Genomic DNA, 26,957 nt, shown 5'->3' with positions numbered 1-26,957 from the left:
TCATTATGAAAGCTTCCCTTGCATATCCTACAGGTTGGATAAAACTCCGTTTTTTGATCCTCCCATGGGAATGAATAAGAAAGAATGAGTGGGTGACTATGTTGAGTACTTAATTTCGTTTTGGATAAGAAAAGACAACCACTTTGGACGGAGAAGTTAAAACATGTGGTACAATGATACAAGTTACCCATGTGTTTCTCCCCACAAGCATCACAATGGTACGGAATTTGTTCATAGGTAACACAAGCTAGCGGGTGTGGGTGGCTTGGATGATAAATGATTTGATTTTCTATTGATTCAATGACACACTTAACATCTACATGAAAGTAACATCTATTAGGACATTTAAAAACATATTCATTTGGATCAAGATGAGTCTTGCAGATTTCACAACGCCACTCATACAATATTTTGCAAAGGGTAAGAGTATCCATACAACGATGTGATCTAAGACTTATCATTGTAGGAAGCTCTCTACACCATTTGTGGAGAAAGTAATCACATGACTTGCGAGTACATTTGTAATAATATCGTTGGTACAAATTAACTTCTTGGCCACAAAGATTACACGGACTACGAAAGTCCCATTTTGTAACCTCATTATCGTCATCATCGTCATCATCTTTATATTCTTTGTACCGCGGATAATTTGGCAACAAATCTACAAGTTCAAGCGGATGCTCATGTTGTAGTTGTTCCAATGTAGTGATATGTCTAACTTTTTCGGCCATGTTTTCTAAGACTATATATATGAACAAAGTAACAAGGCAATAAAGAAAAAATTACAAGAAAAAAAAGGGAAGGAAACTGGGGGGCGACTAACAAGAAAAATTTAAGTTGAACTTGAACACAAAGATGGATTATATAGCTTATAACGAGTTTAGTATATTGGAAGAATTATAACTTTTACTTTAGGAAATAATAAAAAAACAAACAAAATATTATTCTTCCTTATTAATCGTTTATAATAATACAAAGATGAATTATATTGCGTGATAAAGATGAGATGCTTAAATTATTGTCTAAATTAGCATATTACATGGGAAAAAAAAACAAATGAAATACTGTTCATTGCGTAGCTAGTAATAGTTTATTTATTAATCATTTACAGACATAATAAATTATATTGCAAAGATGTACGTAAGATGTAGTATGTTAAAAGATTATCCCTTATTATTATACTAGAAAAAAGCAATTAATTACTGTTATTTACTTAATTGCAATCGTTTATTTATTAACTATTTACAATAAACAAAGATAGATTATATTGCCGCATTAAGATAAAAGATTCAATATGTTTCACGAAATACTATATGTTACTTGTGATTGTTAATTTATTTATTATCGTTTACAATAACACAAAGATTTTTTTGTATCTTAGAGGATGATGTGACTAATTTATACTTATAACCCACATCATTATTGGCCATATATTTACATATTTTAAATCGATTTTATGTGCATGTGGCGCGTTTATGGTGTTTGTGAGTGTTTTCAGGCGCTTAACAGGTTACGTGTTCATTTATCATATTTTCGGATGATCTTTGGCCAAGATAAAGATTCTGGATGTCGAGAGTCGATTGAAATAGAAGTGAAGGTGTAATTTGATGTTAAAAGTTGGAAAAAAAAAAGAAAAGAAGTTGGCTGATTTGTAGTAGACTGCGACGCAGTGGTGGTCCTTATACGAGTAGTTTTTGATCAGAAGATTTGGCGTTGCGTCGCGATCATCGAAGGTCAACAAGGATTCCAGGTCAAAGGCTTGACTGCGACGCAGTCTAGGCAACATGGGGAGACTGCGCCGCAGTGGAGTGAAGGCAAAACGCACACACGAGGTCAATGAAAAAGACCTGCGACGCAGTGGAGCCTTCGATAGCCACTGCGCCGCAGTGAATGACGAATCTGGAAGATTTTTGGGCCGAATTAAACATCAGATTTCAAGGGGGTATAAATACAAACCCTAGAACGAATTTTTCTGCATCCAAACTCTTTCTAGGAGCTGCTCTATCAGGATTCTTCCTTCTCCAATCAAGTGTTTCACTTAGGCGGACTCATCGAAGAAATTACGGGCACCCATCTAGATCGTATCTACATTATTGTCTTGCAATTTTATTTTCTTCAAACAATTGGTACATCATGTTTTTCTTTTATTTTATTCATTATTGTGAATTGATCATGAGTGGCTAACTGTTTAATCATCCACCTTGATGAAACTAGACGGATAATGTGATTGTTATATTTTTAATTCAAAAGGGTTTATTTAATTATCGTTGTTCCGTGATCTTGATGATTTTAATTCTTTTCATTAATTAATTTCGATATTGGTTGCATATGATTCTTCGTTGGTGGTACCTGTTGAATGTGTATGTGATTTTAAAACGGTTACTTGTCTATAAGTAATTATCACTAGTTCATGGTATGATAGTGAATATCATTTTAAGAAAAATTTAATTTTGTCAATGTGATTGATATCGGTTGGTGGTACCACGTTATTGTCACATAGGTTCAATTGATAATTTGATAGTCAATTAAACTGATTGTTAGAAGAATTGTCTTGGTTTTGGTGGTACCGGCTTGGGTAATTCGACTAGTAGTTAGGTGATTCGATAATTTGTTCACGGTTGGTGGTACCACGTGAGTAGTTTAATCTTGTCACGATTATCTTTTAAACTCTAGAGAATTTGTTCTTTATCAAATGCAATCACATTTGAAGTCAAGGGAAGTCAAGGTGGATGACTTTTAATTATCTTGTCTGAATTTTTTTTTTAAATTTATGCAATCATTTTGCAAACCAATTTATTTAATTGTCAAAAAAGAATTTCGAAGCAACACCCGTTTTTCAAATCATTTTACAAGCAACTAATCATTTCACAGTCCCTGAGAACGAACTCAGACTTACCTCTTAACTATATTACAAACAATCGGGTCCACTGCCCGTGAGTGCGTAGTAGTGAGTTCTTTGGTAGTTTTAGTTTATAAATTTAAAGCTCGATTTGGCACATCACGGGATAAAGATGATCGTCTAATTCAAGAGTAGGTGTAGAGTAATATTTCGTTAAAAAAAAAAAGCATACAGATGAGAGATGTAGATTATATGAGTTATCCCCTTGCTTTAATAAAGTGAAAACCATAAAAAATTCTGAAATTATATTTATTTTAAAAGAATATTCTTTAAATAATAAGTTGTTTAAGTTATACTTTGGACACCATAATCTCTTTGTAATGGTAATTACTAATATACAACCAAGTTTACAATTTGTATATCTACTAGTGCTTAGACCCCATGTGATGCACGGACAACTCTAAATAATTTTTCTTAAATTTTATTTTAAGATTGTATCAATGAATAAATATAACTGAGTTGGACATGATAAAAATATTCTCATGAGTTGATTAATTTAAAGAAGAAGAATGCTAGATATACCTTGGGATTTATTAATGATACACGAGGGCTTAAAACGCATACATTGCACGTCGGAGAGAAATTATAAAATGGATTGCCCATAGTAGGCGCATATAAGAAGGATTATGTTGGTTACCTGGATGTGATAGGTATTATGAATTTTCCCCCACTTTGATATATAGACCCACGTGGATGCGCTATAACCTTAAAAAATTTCTTTAACACCAGTTCAAGCATGCATGTAGCGAAGTAAATGTACTCCTATTACAACTAATGACCATTTAAAAAAAAATAATGACTTAAAATGCATAGAAAAGTCTTATATATTTAGCACTAAAATAAACCAAATATACCTCATAATTTTCATCACAAATTTGATAGGTTGTTCTTTGTATAAGATTTGAAATTTGTTGATCATTCATTTTAACTCCAATAGCACCAGTGGCATCTACAATCTTAACTTGCACATTAAACCTACAAAAAAAAAAAACAGAGATACAATTTTACCACACAACTTAATGATTATAGAGTTTTAATATGAAATATAAATATATACCTAGGATTGATGAGAACTTCTTCCTTGTTACATGAACAACAAATCCACATTTTGTTGTCCCTTAAAGCATCAATAATGTCGACTGCATCTATGTAGAGATCGGTCAACTTAACTTCTTGAGAACCGTTCACACATTCCATTGAATACCATAACTGGTCGGTTAGAATAAAACCGATTGTTGCAACAACAACCACTTTATCAAACTGTCAAAATGAAAATGTTTATACATTAGAATGTTAAAAAGCTAGTTATAAATTCGAAAGAAAGTTATGCTAAAAAGTAATCTAATCAAAAAAAAAAAAATTCACAAACAATGAATACTTACATTTTCGTCCATCAGGATCATCTCAATACTACCTATGTTATTAACATCTCCATATAGAGGTTACTTCCATAGCCGCAAATTCTAACCGTTATCGTACATGGCTTATTATTTGGACGCAAATTTCTAATTGAAACATGGTGGTTAGTAAAGCCATGCTAAAATTAATCTGTTATGTGTTTACGTTTTGAAATGCCTTAAAACTGAATGGAATTGGCCTTATATAGACATAGGCATGCAAGGAAGTAACCGCCACAAGCAATACACGAACGGTTACATATTCAAATTTTCAAAAATCTGAACTTCTTGAAAGCATAACTAATCCGTTTTTGAAATTTTGAACTTCTTATAAAAGTAACTAATCCGTAGACCTTCCAAGGAGCAATATTGTAATGATTTTTGGGCTTTATTGCATTTTTAAGCATGCCACATAGGCAATAACTAACAAATTTTGAAGTAAGATTTATATAATATAGGGATATTGAAAAATTATGAACAAATTTATAATTTGTAAATATGTTTTACAAAACAGAAACCATGTAATTAAAATTTTAACTACTTTTCAAGTTTAGTTTACGACTTCCTTTTTGAATGTTTATTTTCCTAAAAACCTAGCTGAGTATCTATAGTATATTATAAAAAGAATAGCCCCATGTTGAAAGTTACATGGGGGAAAATGTTTAAAATACCTTTAATGATATATTACACTATTAGTCCTTAATCTTTTAAAATATCTCAATTAACTCTTTATATTAAAGACTTTTACATCAATTATCTATGTCACTCGCCGCCTCTACCACCAATAGTCGCACCCACTAACACCGTCACCGTCACCGCCACGAATACCGCCGCATAGCGCGAGTACCGTGCTAGTTAAAAAAAAAAAATTATTGTGTCTACAAGTATTGAAAGATACTGACATAAACGACAATGTCTTTTCGAGATACTTGATAAGTTTATTAAATTAAACTCAATTTTGATCAAAACAGTTGCATTTATTTGAGGGGTTTGCTAAATACAGCTCTGGGCTGTGTTTAAGGTGTATAAACTGTTTGTACATTTACTATGAAAATCAGGGGGCGAGTTTTTAATATGGAAGGTATAAGTTTTTTTTATGCACATTAAATACAACCCTAAGAGTTGTATTTAGCATTTCCCTTTATTTTATTATCTTGTTTGTAACTTCAAATGAAAAGGAAACATGAAAGGCAAGAAAAGACATTAATGACGATATCTTTACAGGATACTTGATATAAGGTATGTATATCATTCTTAACTCAATTTGTACTCCATCAAAGTCCTTCACCTTATGTTATTATTCTCTATCTTTAATGAAAACTAAAAGATATAACATTTAATAGTTAATCAGTATTTCAAGACTGTCAATAATAAGTTTGGTATTTTACTTTTTTTTTTTCTAAAACGACATCCTTTTTGCAAGTTACTATATTGAGAAATATATATTTTCCCCTATATATGTTGTTGCTTTATGCGTTAAAATTTTATAAAGCAATATTTGACCTTTCTTAAACCATAAACCCTAAATCCCATTTATCTATCCCTACATTATATAAATCTTACTTCAAAATTTGTTAATTATTGTCTATGTGACATGCTTAAAAATACAAGAAAGACCAAAAATCATTACAATATTGCTCCTTGGAAGGTCTACGGATTAGTTACTTTTATAAGAAGTTCAAATTTTTGAAAACGGATTAGTTATGCTTTCAAGAAGTTCAAATTTTCGAAAATTTGAATATGTAACCGTTCGTGTATTGCTTGTGGCGGTTACTTCCTTGCATGTCTATGTCTATATAAGGCCACTTCCATTCAGTGTTAAGGCATTTCAAAACGTAAACACATAACAGATCAATTTTAGCATGGCTTTACTAACCACCATGTTTCAATTAGAAATTTGCGTCTAAATAATAAGCCATGTACGATAACGGTTAAAATTTGTGGCTATGGAAGCAACCTCTATATGGAAATGTTAATAACATAGGTAGTATTGAGATGATCCTGATGGACGAACATGTAAGTATTCTTTGTTTGTGAATTTTTCTTTTTTGATTAGATTACTTTTTAACATAACTTTCTTTCGAATTTATAACTAGCTTTTTAACATTCTAATGTATAAACATTTTCATTTTGACAGTTTGATAAAGTGGTTGTTGCAACAATCGGTTTTATTCCAACCGACCAGTTATGGTATTCAATGGAATGTGTGAACGGTTCTCAAGAAGTTAAGTTGACCGATCTCTACATAGATGCAGTCGACATTATTGATGCTTTAAGGGACAACAAAATGTGGATTTGTTGTTCATGTAACAAGGAAGAAGTTCTCATCAATCCTAGGTATATATTTATATTTCATATTAAAACTCTATAATCATTAAGTTGTGTGGTAAAATTGTATCTCTGTTTTTTTTTTTTGTAGGTTTAATGTGCAAGTTAAGATTGTAGATGCCACTGGTGCTATTGGAGTTAAAATGAATGATCAACAAATTTCAAATCTTATACAAAGAACAACCTATCAAATTTGTGATGAAAATTATGAGGTATATTTGGTTTATTTTAGTGCTAAATATATAAGACTTTTCTATGCATTTTAAGTCATTATTTTTTTTTAAATGGTCATTAGTTGTAATAGGAGTACATTTACTTCGCTACATGCATGCTTGAACTGGTGTTAAAGAAATTTTTAAGGTTATAGCGCATCCACGTGGGTCTATATATCAAAGTGGGGGAAAATTCATAATACCTATCACATCCAGGTAACCAACATAATCCTTCTTATATGCGCCTACTATGGGCAATCCATTTTATAATTTCTCTCCGACGTGCAATGTATGCGTTTTAAGCCCTCGTGTATCATTAATAAATCCCAAGGTATATCTAGCATTCTTCTTCTTTAAATTAATCAACTCATGAGAATATTTTTATCATGTCCAACTCAGTTATATTTATTCATTGATACAATCTTAAAATGAAGTTTAAAAGATATTATTTAGGGTTGTCCGTGCATCGCAAAGGTTTAAGCACTCGTTTCCTATAGATTGTTGTTTAACCACCAAAATTCCTAAAACAAAATGGGATTTCAACCACCAAGTTGTTCTTAAGCGGTTATGGAGCATCCTTATTCTTTAGCAAAGGGTCACAATTAAATCACATGTTGTTAATTAAAATGATTATAATAAGAATTCTTATAAGCTTGGCGGTTAACGAAGGATGATCTTTATTTCAAGGGTTTAAGGTCTCGTAATGTTTATGTTGTGTGGCGAACTAATCAGTGTTCATTATATGTAATGAATTTTGAAATCCTGATTATTGCATGTTGACCAATCAAAAACTTACAATTTAACATGTGACATTGGACATGTCAGCTTATATGGTTGCTACATGTATCCACAACTAATAACCAATATTTGAAGTTCATTACCAATAATAAACATTTGAGTAGTTCGTTAGACAACATAAACATTTGTGTAATGTTCATTATATTTTGAAACCCTTAACCCTTTTTTATTATCCGATAATAAACATCTGGTAATAAAAATTCTAATATTTTGAATTTACACGATAACAATTACGACATAAGTATAAACAAGCATAAGTTATTTTGTGATTACATATTAAATGGTAAGGGAGAAATATAAAAAAACATATGACTTTGATGCGACTTTAGCAAACAACTAAACATACTTACATACATGAATAATACTATTGGTGGTTATAAATGGGTTGGATGGGCAAGGATCCTCTCAAAATGATCCATCATTTCCCGTTTGGATTGATGTATAAGCCCAAAACAATCCCAACCAATTTATAAAATATGTTAGTGTCAAAATCGGAATACCATCCCTATTTGTAATTTTGTATGGTCAAACACTCAAACCTAGAACCTTAAAACTTTAATAAAAATGTTTGCTCAACGAGTAAAGCTTGCAAATGCAACGAAATCTTTTTACCTGCAACTCTTTAGCAAAGTAATCAAAACAATGTTTTTCGTGTTCTATGCCACATCTTAACACAATCATAAAACTCAACCGATACTTTTTGTATTCTCATATAACTAGTGCCTACCTAATTCAGGTGAGAATCTAAATACTAATGCGGGGTTAACCCACTTTGTAGAGTTTCTTTTCTCGACCTAAGTTCAGTCCTTGACTTAGGTAGTTCAGTATTATTTGGGATAGTTTAGAAGTAGATTTACGTTAAAAAAATAAAAAAATAAAAAAAATACATCAGAAGCTATGCATCACCTTTATTGATGCACAACATTACATTCGGCTCGCTATAAGGGAATTACCACAATTAACATAGCATCCGTATGTTGTACACACTACTACTATGTTATAGTGTTGTTTCATATGATGTTGATCTAAAGAAATTTCACAGTGATACATGTTAAACGACTACAAAACACCATGTTGCTTCTCTTCTATCCTCCACGGTTGTCAAGCTCTATGCCTCTATACCTCTATTCAGTAACGCTTTATGTAAGCTTTGTAGTCATCCATCTCATGCTCAATTTTTGCTGCTGCTGCTGCTGAAACACAATATCATATCATCAAATCATTCAGAAATACGCACACACTACGCATATATATAATATATAAACACCTAAAACCACATATTTAACTACCAGAGGGGTTAAAACAACATGAATCACTTTATTACAGAATAATGACTATTATAGTTGGTAATTGTATCATTGTAATAGATTGATTATTTTTTAAATCCAAAGTTAAAGACGAAAGAAGTGTCGGTGATCAACCTGATCCGACCCATTGTGATCTGTACTATGAAATTTACCTATTTACCCGAACCACACAAGGCACCCATATATGCCGCATATATAACATCCTAAACACAAGAACAAGATAGAAGCAATGAGCGTACCTCTTCATGGGCATCGTCACCGATTTAGTTGAAGAGAAAAATGAAAAAGAACATTTCAACCATATCTAATGAACAAGCCTATTCACTATTGGAAGTCACGTTGGTCATTTCACTGACCAATCGATCCTCAAGTACTTCCATTATATTGTCAGGTGGACATCTATCAGCAGGATTCGACCCTGATGTTTGACAAAAACACTCGGGCCAAGAATTTGTATAAAAAGACTCGGGGGATACTCGTTTATGGGGACCACCGAAGTTTGTTTTCATCATCACACGCCTGACAGCCTCTTCAAAACCAGCGGCGTTACCCTGTTCGCGTTTTATAAAGATTGGAGCTAGACCCTTTCGATCAGGCCGGATATTGGTCCGGAATCCGTAGTAGAGTCTGTGGCCCAAAAGGTTATTGGCAAAGTTGCTTGGACCATCATACGTTGGCATGAAAATGTCTGATAAAAGGCAAACCATGTAATCAACAGCTGAACCCAGCAAGCCTTGTGTGTTATCAGATAACTCAGTAGATGAGTCTACGGTGCTGTGGTTCTCAAGCAATGGAAACATGGCTCGGAAAGGCATCATGAACCGCTCGCCACCAAATAATTCACCAGCAGCAAGGTATATTCGAGTGGAATTGTCGAATCCCATTGCACGTAAAACAAGACCAACCTGGAAAAGTAGATCCAAAGCATATGAACTTCAAATAAATTGCATAATAGTAGATTGGAGAAAATGAGCAATTGAATAGGGTAACACGTCAAAAGGGCAACTTTGGGTAAGGTTAAGTTGACCCAAGACCAGTTAAGTCCTATTTCTCTACAAACAATTAGTGTTTTTTAACTGATTGCAACAGTTAATAACTTTCACCAAACTTGTAGAGTCAAGATTATATTGACTAAATTTATATTTATATATGTACTTCTACATATATAAGATATAGTTTACATACATTTAATATAACTATTGCCTATACTGTGTATTTTTCACATGTGTATATAGGCTTAATATTATAAAATACATGGCCAATGTATATACATATACTGATGAAACTGTGACAACCGTTGGTTCATTGTTCCTCTCGACTCGAACGAGTTTGCGACTTGCCTTGAGCTCTTGACTCAGGCTGAGTCACACCCCAACTTGCAAGTCAGTCTAAGAGTCGTCAACATATAAGAGTTACCAACAAAGTTGCCACTTTGTCAATGTGACTCGTAAGAGTCTGACAATTATGCTTCTTACCATATTAGCGATATACAGAAACTTTTAAATTAAATATTATAGAAGCGCTTAGGCATTAAAAATACTTTTTTTTACCTGTTAGACATCAAAAATAACCTGAATTGACCCTGTCATAAGTTAATTGGTGAAAGTTTCATCCCACCTCTAATACATAACTTTCACAGTTTCACTAGTTAGGTCATGTTGTTACTTCGCCTATGATTGACAGTTTGTGTGAAAATGCAAAAAGAAAATAGAAAATGCATTTCAACGCTCAAGTACTTTTGACTTGTTGATATCTTACAATAGATATCAACTATGTCCATTTGACTGATTAAGCAAAAAAGTAACGACCCAATTCAAGCCACTTAGCTATAAATGCATAAAGGGATTGGAATCACCCCCTAAAGTTTGTATCCGCGCACTATCCACATGTATTTGAAGCAAAGAAATTATAGGTACCTCTTCTGGAGTTAGAGGACATTTTCCAATAGCCCGTCTTTCACTATAAACAAGGTCCTTATCAGCAAAGTTTTCCTTTCGGTATTTCCTCAATACCTTTTGTTCCTGAGGAGAAAATATGTCAAAACACCTGCAAAAGAAATGAAACAATTTAGAGCATATATAACTTCCATGCATGTTTCATATAACATATTAGAGAAAATGCTACATGATTGAATAAATAAATAGTAAACTTGCCCTGCAAATGACAGCATATCCTTTTCAAACCGAAGATGTATCGACAAGAAGTGACCTTGTGAGCGAAGTTTAGCAACTATCGAGTGGCTTAATTGCATTATATGTGGCTTAAATCTAAGGGCATGATAGTTGACTCTACATCTTAGTCGCTGGTATTCAGGATTGTCAATCTCTTCTGCTAATCGGTGAGAGAAGGGTGTGAGATAAATAGCACCATGTTCCTTCATTTTCTCCAAAGCAGTCGTTGTATACCAGCTGATTAGCGCATCTCTAGGTGGACGAAGCTATGAAAAAGAAATGGTTGACATGTCAAAATAGTTTAAACGACCTAACCATCACTAGCTTTAATCAAGTAACCATCTCATTATATAATTCTGCTTCTTCAAGTCGCAACGATCCACAATAATTAAAACGATACAAATATCAGACTTAATTCTGAAATCTACCTGAAAAGCTTTCATCTTTCTTGTTTTTCCGTTCTTCCGAATTTCAGGAATGCTCTCAACTATGCGTACATCATAACGCAATGACTTGATAAAATGATCAACATCATATAGACCTTGAAAACCACTGTTCAAGAGAAAGAAATAGATAATGCAATTTTCGTTAGCACAAATAATTAGCTATGTCCCACAAAAGAAACACAACTTTCTTTAAACGATATTCCTTTCATATGCAATGCTCGAATTGTATTCTCTGTATCTCATAAGTCATAAATAATCAGACTCTTTCACAGTGTAATGCGGCCAGTAACAGGTTTTCATAGTTTTAGAGATGGAAGGGATAACTAATACAGATACCTGTCATCATGCCAGTAGGAATTTGTATCCAGCTCGGGCAGCACAAGTGTGGCATTCATAATTCTTGCAGCAAGCACCGCGTTACAGATCTACATGAAGTTAGATAATTGTACATCATAAACATCACAGAATGCAGTTAGGTCCAAAAACAACAGAGTATTGCTATCAATATATATAACTTTACTGATTCAAGTTTCAATAGAGGAGGGAATTCCGACTTCTTTATTTGTGAATGGCTGGATTGGTTCTAGGAAGTGGTTATCGTACACAGTGTCTGTCCTGTGTATGCACTTAGCTTTCATTAGCTAAATCTTTCTGCGGTTTCCCCACAACCTTGTAATCTTCATGCTTATCGTATGATATAAAATTTACCGCGGTAAGTTTTCTTCTATATCACATAGATATATACATATATAAGCTCCGCTTAAAGAGAAATGAGTAGAACATATTGAAAGTCACCTAAACTCTACTTTTAATGCTTACACGTTACAACCCAAACCTGGTGTTTCAACCCGTATTAAAAATGGTCAGTTTCAACCCAAAATCGTTTGACCTGCTACACTTTAGCTGGCTTAATAATCAAATGACTAGAGAAAAAAAAGGGTTAAATAATGAAGATATACATAACGTACGTTTGGTTTAAACTTAGGTTCATGCCTTTTAGAGGTTTTACGTGAGCTTAAGAAAGTATACATCATGCATATAACGTTTGTCAAGGAGTATGCACTTGAAGTGCTAATCATCAGATTACACAAACTCCATAATTTCCAAGCCACATAATATCCACATGTTGTTGGAAAGCTAATCACTGATGTACGTAATAACATGTAAGAAGAGTTTAAACACAAAAGCTCTCACTAATACCTAGTTCTGTTAGACTTGCATTAATTGGGGCAAATTGGTAAAACATGCAATGATATTATTTGCAAGCTTAAACATATTCATGAGAGCATTTGCATTATAAGATAGGTAATAATATCATTGCATACAAAAGAATTATATAGATAGGGTCTAGATGAAGCCAAGTATTATGCCTGTTAGGATTATTGAACTGGAGTTATATTGAGCCTCATTAAAAGATATGGCATTACTGCTACCTATTGAAAGCACGCCGATTTTGTAAATCCTCACTATTTCCTTTATTTTAAACTTTAGGTTCTTTTAGAGTTCTAATCAGTAAGTAGTATACTGAAAATATTTAACATACCGCAGTCCGCTGCTGATTTAAACCACCATTACAACGAACACGCAAGAACCCATTGCTCTCATTTGAAGGAGCTAATAGAAAAATATTTACCATGAGAATTGGAAGGAAAAAGATCATATAAGATATTAAGCTGACAAAAACTGTAAGGAAGTACATTAAGGAGACGTAAAGTACATACGAGGCCAATTAGATCTAGGTGTGGATGATGGTCTCCAACCACCAGAATCAGCAGTATCCCAAAGTTTGTGCACATTCACCTACTTCATAAAGTCAAATTATGAAGTTCTGAGGTAATGAACCAAATGATTACAAATTAATAGAAACGGTAATGAAAACTAACAAAAAATAAATTAAAAAAATTACACTCAACTGGACACGATTATAAGGTTTTATAGTCTCAGTGTTCTATTAAAAAGAAATCTATGCCATTATGGTATGATTTGCGAGTTGCGACTAAGTTTCAGATAGAGAAATTTCATGAAGTCGTTGTTTTTCTCCAGCTGGAACTTAGCCACTGATCATGCCATGTGTAGCACCAATTTTTTTTGGCATGTTATATTTTCTCAAAAATTTAAAAATATAAGTTACTATCATCCTTCAAATGGGACTCCTCATTGTACACTTAAACTTACATTTGCATCATACAAAGCACAAATCAACAATATCACCCCAAACAACCACTAAGGGGGTCTTTGGATTATATCCGTTTCATCTCGACCACAAACTGTCAGACACGACTTCTTTGTATGGGCGCAATGCTAGTTAATGTAGAGTAAGGTGGATAATTTAAAGGAGATAATACATGGAAAAACCATCCCCAAGACGGTCAGGCGCCCTGATGCCCTCAAGAAGTCTCAAATTCGAACCTCCTTATCTTGGAGTGGCCAGAAAAAGGGTTCAGAAATAGTCCTAAGGATATCCAAATTAGGCCACATATATGTTATTCCAAAGTAGCGCCCTCCCCGGTAATCTGAACAGGGGAAACCTGATAATTATCTGGTTCATGATACAAGTATCCAACTAGTAACTAAAAATCCTAAAATTCATAATCCAAAGTTTAACACATTGGCATCAAAACACATAATAAACACTTATATTTACAACTATACATAATCCAAGCTTAAAAAAGTAATAAAATTACCTCAGATTGTGCAGGTGATATATAAGTAATCTCTTTGGTGGAAAAGAAGAAGAAATAAATAATCAAAATAACAACTAAAACAACTGTAATCTTGAATCTGCTACACAACACTTTAACTTGCTTCAACTGATTTCTATTACTATAATAATAATTTGGTCTTCTAAACATCATTCCTTCACCAGGCCTATTATCAATATCCAAAAAAAAAAAAAAAGACTTGTAATTAATGATTTTTTAATTAAAAAAGATCAAATGGGTGTTAACTAAGATTCATTACCTTCTCATTTTATGAGATACCCAGATCGAAAGTAGGAATCTTTGGTCTAAATAATTAAGGATTTAAGTGGTGGATCTGATCGAGTGATGAGAGCAAAGAAAAAAGGATAAAATAGGGATTTAACTGCTACAAATTTGGGTGTTTTAATCAGATTCTTGCAAAGTTCGTATGTGACTATCAATTTTCATCTATAAACTTGACTAGTACTCAAAACAGAACGTGTAGCAACATTTCTTTCCTTTTTTTTCTGTAGCAACTCAAAACAGGATGAGTAGCAACTTTCATTTGTATGACTATGACTATTTTTATACGATATGTTTTTAACACGTAAACTTGCAATTTGTGACAATGATCATAATAAACAGAGAAAATGTCACAAATGGTCCTTGTGGTTTATCATATTTGCATTTTGCCCCCTGTGCTTTTTTTTGTTGTAAACGATCCTTGGATTATTCATTTTTATTGCTAGTGGTCCCTGACACTAACTTCTGTTAGTTTTGGCTGTTTAAACCCGTCACGTGCGAATCACGTGAGGGTATAATCGTCTTTTTAGCAACTACAAGGACTATTTGTGATATAAAAAAAAGTTTTTTTTTAATTAATATAATATAAATAAATGAGTGTGTGTATATATCTTAAATCTATCTACTCGTATTATCTATCAGAAAGGGTATCTGAACCCATATCTTCTCAAATACGCACCGACGTTTTCCTTCGAGCTGTCTCTGTCGCCGGCCAATCGTAAATCAAATCCTATATATCTACATCTATCTAGCTATTTATAAACCATCGTGTGTGTGTGTATATATATATATATCAAAGTAACGCACCAGGCCACCACCAATCTTCCCGTTTTCATCAACGGTGTATATCTTGATTCGCAAAAAAACTCATCTCCGAAATCCGGCCAATATTTACAAACGATCCAAATTCAATATGTAGATTATGAAGCTGACTTGAAACGGTGACGATGAGCAACAAAATTACAAGGATTAACGACGGGGATCGAGAGGATACCGTCAACGGAAAGGATAATAGGAGATGGTGCGAAAGGCATTACATGGATTGACGACGAAGACTAGATTGATGATCTCATCATTTGAAACTGGGTCGATTGATCGAGGCAAGTGTTATAGTTTTCAAAGAAAGCGGGTCGCGAGTCGTGAAAGATGTCGATTCAGTTGATAAAGGTATTGTTATGGAAAAAGTGCAGGATGCGGTGGTCCAAGAAAATGTGGCGAGTATGTTTCGGGTGATGAAAATTGCCATGTCGAGTACTATAATGTAGTTCCCGACGACAATCTATGGATACATAAGCTTGAAGTGCTAGAATGCTAGATAAGGTAAAAGTGCTACATTTTTAATTGAATGTATCATATTGAACTTTAAACAAGCGACTGAGACTTTGAACTTGGTGACAAGGTAAATGGGGCAACTGGGCACATTTGGTTTTCACACCAATCTTTACTAAACCATTTGTGCCATGCTCTTATATTTAGATTTTGAATATATTTTGGATTGTTGATTTTAGTTAATTCATTTGGGTTGAGTTTTGATTATGTGTTAAATGGTGTACTTATTTTAGATGCTTTGACTTTTGAATGAATTATTAGCTTGATCAATTTAAATGCTAAAAGTTTTAGATTTTGTATTACGTAATCTGGGTTCATGATAATGATCAAAAAGATGAAGACGATTGATATAAATAAAGGGAAATGATAGACTTAAAAAGACCAACAGAAAATGTCACAAATGATCAAGAAGATGAAGACGATTGATATAAAAGTTTGTTTTTTCGTATTTTCGGGTTTTTTCGAGTATCCCCGGGAACTCAAGCTTCCATGATCTTCAACCACCGATATAGTCGGCCCAACTCCACCCTTCCCACTATCAGAAGAAACCTCCGCAGTGGTTTTTTGCGGCAGCGCTGCGGTGCTTTTCTTTTGCGGCAACTGGGTTTCGAACTAAGGTTTTGGGTTCCATCGAAATAGAAATTGGGGAGATCGATCTGAGATTGTAACTGACATATGAATTCAAATGTTCAGGATCAAGAAGGGAGTGGATATAGAATTATAGATAGGTATGTTACATATACATACTGCATACATATACTTAGATACAGATATGGATATATAGATTAGATACAAAGCATTAATTATTAATTAATTAAACCATGTTATCTGTTTATTACAAATAGTCTCTGTGATTATAAAGTGGACCAAAATGCCCCTCACGTGGTATGCACGTGAGGGGTTTAACGGCTAAAATTAACGGAAGTTAGTGTCAGAGACTGCTGGCAACGAAAATGAAAAACTAAGGGACTGTTTGCAATGAAAAAAAAGCACAGGGGGCAAAATGCAAATACCAATAACCACAGGGACCATTTGTGACATTTTCTCCAATAAATAAACTTGCAATTTGTCTAACTATTTTTATACAAGATGTTTTTAACATTATATATTGTTTTTCTCAAACTGTAATATTTTTATTCTTAAACTAAACATTTAGGATTTCAAAACATTAATTAAATACTTCAAATATCATAATTATTTTTCTAATCGCCATTCTCTAAATGTAAAGAGTGAAATGGGAATTCAGATAAAATATCTATAGATGACCAATTTTCTTGGTCTTAAAAAATTACTCTTAACTATCTTTCGTCCCATTGGAAGTGTCTTACTTTAAATATTCAAAGTTTCAATCTTTAAACTTAGGCCTTAAATATGTATTTTTGTGTTATAGAAAACTTGATGAAAATATATCATTGAAAACACTTCTAAAACACAATCGATTTATATATTTTTTATCAAGTATTATTTAACAGAAAGAAAAATATTTATAGTCAAAGTTGTAAAAATTAGACTTTAAAAATTCAAAATATGACACTTCTAATGGGACAAGGAAGTATAATGTAGTCAAACATAAGTAAATAAAAATAGTCTTTTGCTTCAAGACTTGGCTTTTGATGGTGATAAAGATTCTCTAAAATTGTTTTCAACTTCATAGGTGAAGTTGAGAATATCTTGACCTTTGTATTAAAATCAAAGGTCAAGATTCAAAAACCATATTTGAATCTTGACCTTTGATTTTAATCCAATGATCCAGATACCAATTTTACCTATGAAATTGGGTTTTAACTTTAAAAGATCTCAATCTAATATTTTGGTAGATGATTCTCACAATATGATATGAGAAGTCTTATATATTAGACAAATGCAAAATTTATTTCTAACTCTTTTAACATCTGTAATACTAACTACCATTTTATCACATCTATGATTAGTTTAGATGACTGATACGTGTAAAACCATTTATAACACCATGGAAAAGTTATTACATTTAAGTACCATATGTCAATATATAAAGCTATATTTTGTCAAACATATGGACACTTCACAGAGAAATACCTCATATTGGAGTCAAAGTCTTGGATTAAGTGACTATTTAGATAAATTTATGTTTAAACAAATTAGGTTGTTAACACAACTCATACAAAAAGATGGTCATATTGATTTTCTCGAAAGTTTATGGTAGAGTTGTTGTCTAAAGATTGATGTTAAGATTTAAAGTGGTAATAAAATGACTTGCAACATCATTAGTATCGAACTCGAGAAAATGGGTGATAAATTAGCCAATTAAAACTAGAAGTCTAGAATAAACGATAAAAAGCATTAGAAGTTACAAAGTAAAATATCATAATATATTCATTTCATGTTTATTTAGATATTTAGTTATTATTTTATTCCAAAAATTTATAGAAAGCCTCAAAATATTAACAAACTTGACTTGTCTTCAACGAATTGCAAAATATGGTTTATGGGTTATATGTACATCGTGAGAATGATAATGATAGATGCAACGGAATAGTTTGATGAGAGTCATTTATGTATGATTTAGGTGGATGAACATGGATTTTTATTTTTGTTTGAAAGAAATGTTTCATGTGTTTTAAGATGATATGTAAAAGTGAAAAATAATTTTTTTTTTTTTCACTATTTGGTGATGACCCGATCTCTTATAGGCTAACTAACAATCAAAATGAAATAAAAAGTGTTATGTTTTATTTGGGTCTAGCAAGCAGAAACTTAAGTGAGCTACCAAACAAAACATTTTACTGTTATTTGATTGCTCAATGATTTTTAACAACAGTTAACATTAAATCATATGATCCCCAAACTATACAAACAGAGTTGTCTATATCACATCACATATTTTGTAATGTTTTTATTAAATGACCAATGAATAAAGATTGAACATAATGTTGACAGGTGGTTTCATACGCTCATAGATGCAAACAATGGGGAGCCCAAACCACCATGTAGCATACCTCATAACATCATACTCATGAATAAAACATTAATGTCTTATTGTCTGTCGGTCTTTATGTAATGTAGAAACTAGGCGTCTCAAACCTAGCTTGAGCATACTGCCCGTTTGGATGTCTCTGTTCAGCTCGATAGAAAGACCTTTCCACCCGCCGTTAAAAAAATGTGTGTATATATATATATATATTATAGTTTTACAAACCAATTAACTCTTACAATGAAATAAAGCAAACCACATGTAAACTCCAAATTAGTTAGCTGGATACATAATTATATGTAGTTGATAAATGCAAAAGCAGTAAGTTTAAACAAACCGACCTTAGCTCAGTTGGTAGAGCGGAGGACTGTAGTGTGTTTCACAGATATCCTTAGGTCGCTGGTTCGAATCCGGCAGGTCGGATCCATTTTTCTTCTCACTTTTTTTTTTTTTACAATTTTTATCATCATTATTATATTTACAACTTTCTTTGATGTATGTATTATATGTATTGATAGATCAAATTTGCAGTCGATCGATCATCCTCCTCGATGGTATGTATATTTTACATTCTCATTTTCGATCTCTCACCCACACACACACACACTATTCAAACCCTAAGATTCAATTTTGTTGTTTTACTTAAATATAATAATTCTCATTGATGTTGATATACGTGTATATATATATATGTGTATTGTAATTATAATTTTCAATGTGCATCAAACTGTGTGTGTATAGCGTAAAACGGTTGCAGCGATTTGCGGTGGTAGTGTAAGTGGAGGAATACATAAACTAGATATAGGAGAAATGAAATTTGAATATGCCTTTTTGGTTGTTAGTTATACGGATATCGTAAAATGTATCGGATGAGGTACGGGGTTTATGATTTATTATGTTTATTAGCTAAACCGTAGCTTTTATGTGTTTGGATTTATATGGCATTGTCGTGTTATTCGTGATTGATAATCCATGTTCCTGTTGTTTTCAGACATTTTAGTATCAAAGTTGGAATTATTTGTAGTAATTTAACTCGTCGTGTTTTACAGGGAAGCTCGGTGAGGTTGTATCTGACTTGCATACGGAACACTCTAGAGGCCGCCATGTGTTTGCAGGTAAACTTTGTTATGGTATATGTAGTATGATAGATTTAAAGAGGCTAAGTAGTGTATCTATCCGAATGTCCTTTGTATGGTGGAAGTGGTACAACTGTACAAGTTTTCGGTTGGAGAAGCCAGTAAAAGAAAAGAAAATAATATGACAATTGTTAGCATCGTTGAATTTAAGTCAATGTTTTGAAAATTTATGTAAGCTTGCTTAACTACTAGTTTCAATCTGAACGTTGAACGCATACTTTTTCTCAAATGTTGGTATATGGTATATATATATGCAATTCCACATATATGCACATCAACTAAATCTTAGGGTGTGCATGTCATGCTTAAATCTTTACAACATAGACCAATTTCTGGTTTAAGCATGACTATGTCAATGCTAGTTTTTTATGTCTGAATGCAAACAATTTCTCTAATCTTGTATATCGTTCTTGCAGAACTTTCCCTGTCAAGAAGTTGAAAGACATAACAAACCCGAGGTTGAGATGAAGTATGTAACTGTTAGCTAGTGTTCTTTGTTGCTCTGCATTGTAAAATGTTTATTATCTTTATAACCTATGCATTGACTTGAGAGAATAAGGTAAAAACATTCTAATGTTGTTTCTTCCTTTATCAGGACCAGCCCGGAACTTCTACTCAATCCTGTAAGAACATATTTTTGGTACTATATATGAAGCTTCTATCTTTGGTACTGTAACAACAGACCTTGTGGACCCAAAATCCCAAATCAATACCATTTATCCTTTGTAATGATCGTAGATAGTGATTAGTAGGTCTAATTCTAGAAGTTGCAAAAATGGAAAACTTTGTGATTCTCATAGGAATGAAGAAGTATCTTTGTTCTAAACTCCAAAAGCATCACTGTCTATTTAACATCCCTCACCTTGCTGTCATGCTTTACTTTATCCTTTCGCTTTGAGCATGATGATATAAGTGCTGATATTTCGTTTCTTAAGTTGATCATGTAATTCTCTTTTTATCATCATTGTAATGTTCATACTTCCATTTCAGGTTGTGATTTGTCGAAATGAGGCTGAAAAATGCTTGATTGAAACATCTATTAATTCACTACGCATAAGCCTCAAGGTAATTGCAGTACATGTTTGATTATATCTTGTACATAGCTTAAGTTTTGTTGCTCACTTATCACTATAAGAAAGAGCTTCTAACATATCACCTACATTTCTCCTGGTCCTGGAAAAGCATTAGAACTTTCCGAACAAAGTTTTTTACAAATATATTCCCTCTTTCCTGTAAAGTCACAACTAAGTAATTACATATTTAGTTAAAAATTGGGTTAGTAGTAAGTAATGACACCATGATGAAATCTTGTAGATCCAAATCAATGTATTAGTTTTTAATGTAATTTTGACAACGAGCAAAAAGGTAGGTAGATGTAAGTGAGAGCTTCCCAGGAAATGAAAGTTGCAAATTTTTTAGAGCATTTTAAACTTGAAATTGTTCCAGTATGTACATTACACAGGGAGGTATAGTGCTGGTCATACTTATAGTCACTCAACACAAAAATTGCAGGAAACAAATGGTTGATACTTTTGTGGTTCAGTTTAGTTGCTTGCATCCAGAGCAATGACTGGAATGCTTATTTCATTTTGTGATTTCTGGTAATACCTGCAAGGAAGTAGGCTGACGTCATTATATGTAAAACAATGTCCATCCTAGCTGTCTTAATCAGTTAATTGTTATTTGTCACCAAGCAGTGGGATTCACAATTGCATTCTGATGAATAGTCGCTGACGTCATTATATGTAAAACAATGTCCATCCTAGGCTCCTAGCTGTCTTAATCAGTTAATTGTTATTTGTCACCATGCAGTGGGATTCACAATTGCATTCTGATGAATAGTCGGTTAGGCTCTCAAGCATATTCTTATTGACTAAAGTATCCAAATTTTGGTGACAATAATCAGTCAAGATCAACTTTGACAGATTTAAAGTGTTGTCCTGGATCATCCTAGTTTGGCATTATATTTGTTTCAAACAAGTAATGCGTCAATTCTCCTTTTTCGGTTCATTCATAGGTGAAGCAGGCAGATGAGCTTGAGAACATTCTAACCAAAAAGTTCCTTAGATTTTTATCAATGAGGGCAGAAGCTTTTCAAGTCTTAAGGAGAAAGCCAGTACAGGTGTGTAATATTAGCCGCTTATGTGCTGAGCTGATTTTTTTCATCTTAGACTTTAAAGGATTGAAATCTCTGTTGCGTCCCGATTCACAAAAAATGTGCGAATGAAATCATAATTAAGTTTCTTGAAGAGTATTTTTTTACTTTTTGGTGATGGTTTTCTTTTGTATGTGATTGCATATTAAAGGAGTCAATTTTGAATCATTCACTTATTAACGGTCTATTTTAACCCATTCACAGTTAAAACAAAATAGCTAAGAATCAAATTGGGTCGAGAGTCGCCCAAGCTGTGTCTTTTAGCACTTAAAATATTTGACTATTTGAGTTCAGTTTGCTCAAAATATGGATGATACTAAAATAATCTATTTTTAGTAGTCCTATTTGACCCACTGAATGTTTATGGGAAATTTTTATGTGCTGGGTAAAAAGAGTGCCTGACCTACTTAACCAGTCCTACCCGAACCACCCGATCTGCCCATTTGCTACCTCTAGGTAAATCATGAACATTCCTCGACTAAAAGCTCATAGCGGTTAGTAACTAGTCCATCCTGAGTCAAGCGCAAGCCCTCCTGGCCTAGTTTGGTTTGTAATTAGTTGATAGGCTGAGGTTTCTCTCATTCTTGTCAAGCTCAGAATACTAATGGCAGGGTCCAACTAGCTAAAATTTCAAACCTGACTCATATAGACTTGGTTGTTATGAACTATTATTGGCTCAGATAAGCCCGCTCAGTCGTGCTTTGACTTTGTCTGTACTCTGTATAAACTTGCATACAGATAAAAAATCATTTCTTAGGAAAATGTTGGATGCCAACCCTCTTTTCAGGAATCACAATTAGTATCTCCATGGAAGCTAAAATTTGTAGGTAAGAAATATAAAGAAAAGAATGAGTGGCTGTGGCTCATATAAACTTGGCATTTTCGAGTCATCTAAGCTTGACTCGTTTAGGCTCACCGAGCTTCACTAGGCTTAACCTTTTCCCTTGGGTTGGATAAGGTTTTTGATCACCCGGATTATCCATCCCAAAAGCTCCACAATCCAGACTTAATATGGCCTGCGTTTGACTTTTGAATATCTGTTTGATTTTATTTATTATCAGCTTGCAGTTAATGTCATATTCTGAAATAAACCTTTTTTTAGATTGTCAATTGTGGATATAGTGTGTGTGCCTAGATGGGGATGATTTATGACCGGGATGCTTTTTGTTTTCTTCCCCTTTTTCAGGGTTATGATATTAGTTTTCTTATCACTAATTACCACTGTGAAGAGATGCAGAAGCATAAGCTTATCGACTTCATTGTGCAATTCATGGAAGTAAGATTTCAATCATATTTATGGGGCCCTTTATAGTGGTTTGGTTTACTTCATGTGGCGAATAGTGTTGATGATGAAGAAAAATGAAAAGTCGTAATCTGATATGATTCTGTAACTTGATTTGCAGGATATCGATAAAGAGATAAGTGAACTTAAATTGTCTATGAACACACGAGGAAGATTAGTGGCAACCGAATTTCTGAAGCAATTTATATGAAATCCTCCTTGTATGTTAGTCAACTATGACTCCTTGTATATTGAGATGGTTTCTTCATCAGACATGTTATATCTTTAATATCGGTGGATTTATGCTGTTTCTGTTTGGTGCAGCTAGAAAACGTTTCTCATTCAGGGCCATTTTTGGGAAAATTGCGAAATTCTTCTTTTTTCTGAAAGGCTGGAAAATGGCAATTTGATTAAAATGACTGGTCATCAACTATCATTGTTATACATACATCAGATAAAACCTTCTAATCTTTTACTATGAATCATTACATAAGAAAGATTATTACCAAAAATAATCATGATCTATTGGGCTAGCATTTGGAGTGTAGTTTACAAAAAGTGGCATCGTTTGCCAACATTCGGTAACTCTCCTTAGCATAGTGGTTATTACAGTAACAATTTACAAACTGTATCAGTGTGTGCATATACACTAATAGACAACATTTTCTGCTCTAGATCTTGTGCAAGATAAAATGACAAATGACGTTTGCTTGAACAGTTCAAATCTATAAACAATATTATACTTTTGTAGTTTCTATATGGTTGTCATAATGTCTCGTATTTTTGTATTTCTCTCTATCAATTGGTACAAGACAAGTCAATGTGTGATTCATTGACTCGAGTCTTTTATAGCCAAAGTTGAGCAACCAAACTAGAATTGGTTCATTGCAACTTCAAATGTATAACTTTATAAGGTTTTGTGTTTCTTTTCTTTTCTTGAATTGACTACAGGCATAGTATCGTCTAACATTTACAAGATGATTAAATAATAAATAGCACACATGTTTGCCAAAAGAAGTTTTCAAACTTACAAGTCAAACTAACAACCAAGACTTGCTGCATCTCTATCAATACTGATGTATACTTCAAGTTGTACACATCATGAACTAAATCTGCATTGTGTCTCCACAAACTCGTATATCAAAATTAAAACTGAGGCCATAAGAGGATAGAAGGGAGCACAAAAACGTACTATCTAACCTTACACATCACTCAGCTTGTGTATATATGGTATAAAAATGATCTATACTTGATTGGTATACAAGTTGCCAAAACTTACATTTCAATATCCAAAATCTGATTTTTTTTATTTTTATTTTTTTTCATGCAGACTTTTGATTTTTGGTTTTTCACATAAGGGAAGAAACCCATGAAATGAGAACAGAGATGAAGATTGCAAGTGGAAACCAAATTAATATGAGGACATGATAATCCTCGTCCTATTGGTATCTCTACTTTGATGTCTCCTGACAAATGTTTAATAATACATATAAAGTCCCTAAATTTGTAGTAATTTTTTAAAAACAAAATTAATTCCTTTTAATAGTTTAAATCATGTATGAAATCTTAATCTATGTAACCAAAGATATCTACATTGGTTTTTTATATATAATATTTCTTTCAATCGGTTTCTCAAAAACAAGTTTTGTTTCATTTCATTATCGATATATTGTCTTTTATATACGAGGACTCTCACCCAATGTTTTAAATACCGGTATTTTGGTCGTACCGGTCGGGTAAATACCGGTATTTTGGTCGTACCGGTCGGGTACCTGGTACCGGTTTTTCCAGTATACCGACACAGTAATTTAATTTTTGTATTTTCATTTTTATAAAAATCCTACAAAACTTGTTACAGTATAACGAAAATAGTCAAAATATAAGTACAATCCACTCAAAAATAATACCAAATAGTTATTTCATAACAAAATATAAGTTTTAAAGTTTAAAAATAACAAAACATAACATTAAAATATCAAAAAATAATTTTTAAAAAAAATTCAAAATACCGGTTTTACCATTCCGGTAATGCCAGAAATACCGGCTGGTATTGAATAGTGAAAATATCAAACAAAATACCGGGATAGTTGTACCGGGGTACCACCCGGAATCCGGTATTCCGGGTAATACCGGTATGTACCGGTATTTAAAACACTGCTCTCACCCAGACAACAAGAGACATCACGTTTATCTCATCCGATAGCATGTAAAACTCCACTTGTATTTATACTTTTAAGGTTTATCAAACCTCCTAACCAAAGATATCGCCTAAACATTATATATAAAATTGACAGTCAATATTCATTTAAACATCATAACACATTGAGTTAATATTTAAGTGATAAAATTACGCACAACAAAGATATATTAATAATGCAAGATATATACTATTATTGTGTTACAAAAAAAAAGATAAAAAAATAAAAAAATGTAGAAATAATAAATATCGAAAATCAAAAAAATAATTAACTAAAGCTAGCTTCTATCGGACGTACATAGATGATCAAAACGTACGGGTTTCGGTTTCACATACCAGTAATTATGTTCTATCGTGATAACCCAAAAATGAGGAATAAGAATCCTGTTAGTGACTTAATGTGATCAAGGAGGCTCTAGCGAAGGTTCTAGTATTTTATTATCCATTTGCTGGCAGACTTAAGAAAGGTCCTGCCCGGAAACTAATGGTAGATTGCACGTACTGGTGAAGGTGTGTTGTTTATTGAAGCACGTACATGCGAGTGAATTCCCAAAATATGCCTATTTTAATAAATATGGCTAATTTTATGCTTCTTTTTAAATTGTATTCCCAAAATATGCTTCTTTCTTATTAAATGATAGAAAACTCTGACTCTTATTCTCATCTACATCTTTCTTGCCATCTTGGTAACCATTTTTCATGCACAATATATTTAATTTAAACTAAGTCAATCACTAAGTTGATGTCATCAAATTGATAGAGAAACTTTCGGCATATGGAAAATATAGTATGGTTCTTTGAATTATAGTTTGGTGGTTGTGATTCATAAAATTTTACCACCAAGCATATGAAAAATTTATTGAAAAGGTCTTGCTCTCTAAGTCGTGGTAGAAGATGACAAAGTCGAATGGAAATTGAGATGGACCATCGTCCTAGTAAACCGCGTAGGTGTAGAATACGTCATCAAAGTGGTCATAATAAAGAAAGTGTAGAAAATCTCAGCCTACATGATTAGTTATCTATTATTAATATGTATGTTTTTATATGACACTTAATTTTATTTGAAACTAGACATGTGTTAAAAGTGCAACTTTTTTAATTACATTATTTTGTGATGTAATTTTTTAAAAAGAAGATGGAATTCAGATGGAATGGAGGAAGATGTAAAAGGAGGGAAAGACTATCTTTTATTTATAATTTTTTTATTAACAAGCATACAATGGGAATAACATTTAGAAAGTGGCATAGAGTTAGTCATATTCTTAAAAATAAGCATATTTTGGGAATTGTCTCACGTACATGCAGATGTGACGTTGAAGCAATATAATTTGGAGATCGAGGCCCCCCACTGCACCCTCCGTTTCCT

At 32.9% G+C, this 26,957-nt stretch overlaps 2 protein-coding genes and 1 non-coding gene across 3 annotated transcripts; 2 read left to right on the top strand and 1 right to left on the bottom strand.

Moving 5' to 3' along the window:
- Nucleotides 1-8,512: 8,512 nt before the first annotated feature.
- Nucleotides 8,513-14,779, bottom strand: LOC122582791 (O-fucosyltransferase 1-like). Its single transcript, XM_043755228.1, has 10 exons — nucleotides 14,520-14,779; nucleotides 14,243-14,426; nucleotides 13,280-13,358; nucleotides 13,102-13,172; nucleotides 11,895-11,983; nucleotides 11,541-11,664; nucleotides 11,095-11,378; nucleotides 10,858-10,987; nucleotides 9,181-9,846; nucleotides 8,513-8,827 (listed from the first exon to the last, which is right to left on the bottom strand). Exons 1-9 carry the CDS (start codon nucleotides 14,525-14,527, stop codon nucleotides 9,259-9,261), a joined length of 1,557 nt encoding a protein of 518 aa, XP_043611163.1. The 5' UTR covers nucleotides 14,528-14,779; the 3' UTR covers nucleotides 8,513-8,827; nucleotides 9,181-9,258.
- Nucleotides 14,780-19,157: 4,378 nt separating this feature from the next.
- Nucleotides 19,158-19,244, top strand: TRNAY-GUA. The gene is given in 2 exon segments: nucleotides 19,158-19,194; nucleotides 19,209-19,244. It is a non-coding gene; the product is annotated as a tRNA-Tyr (tRNA).
- On the top strand, nucleotides 19,174-24,151 carry LOC122582193 (actin-related protein 2/3 complex subunit 4). The gene is made up of 10 exons (XM_043754552.1): nucleotides 19,174-19,238; nucleotides 19,340-19,375; nucleotides 19,871-19,936; nucleotides 20,374-20,426; nucleotides 20,553-20,580; nucleotides 20,948-21,022; nucleotides 21,975-22,079; nucleotides 23,299-23,388; nucleotides 23,516-23,615; nucleotides 23,719-24,151. Exons 2-9 carry the CDS (start codon nucleotides 19,373-19,375, stop codon nucleotides 23,603-23,605), a joined length of 510 nt encoding a protein of 169 aa, XP_043610487.1. The 5' UTR covers nucleotides 19,174-19,238; nucleotides 19,340-19,372; the 3' UTR covers nucleotides 23,606-23,615; nucleotides 23,719-24,151.
- The last annotated feature ends 2,806 nt before the right edge of the window (nucleotides 24,152-26,957 follow it).

This window comes from Erigeron canadensis, chromosome 9, assembly GCF_010389155.1.
Source record: "Erigeron canadensis isolate Cc75 chromosome 9, C_canadensis_v1, whole genome shotgun sequence".
NCBI lineage: Eukaryota > Viridiplantae > Streptophyta > Magnoliopsida > Asterales > Asteraceae > Erigeron > Erigeron canadensis.
Note: the sequence above shows the minus strand (reverse complement) of the source record. Positions and strands in the feature narration are given on the sequence as shown.

Excerpts from the sequence above, each read along its gene's own strand:
- LOC122582791 (XM_043755228.1), bottom strand. Across the intron at positions 13,359-14,242 it reads TATCACCTGCACAATCTGAG|GTGAATGTGCACAAACTTTG; the intron begins GTAATTTTATTA and ends TTTATGAAGTAG. Across the intron at positions 9,847-10,857 it reads GTCCTCTAACTCCAGAAGAG|GTTGGTCTTGTTTTACGTGC; the intron begins GTACCTATAATT and ends CTACTTTTCCAG.
- LOC122582193 (XM_043754552.1), top strand. Across the intron at positions 19,937-20,373 it reads AGGCCGCCATGTGTTTGCAG|AACTTTCCCTGTCAAGAAGT; the intron begins GTAAACTTTGTT and ends TCGTTCTTGCAG. Across the intron at positions 22,080-23,298 it reads TAAGGAGAAAGCCAGTACAG|GGTTATGATATTAGTTTTCT; the intron begins GTGTGTAATATT and ends CCCCTTTTTCAG.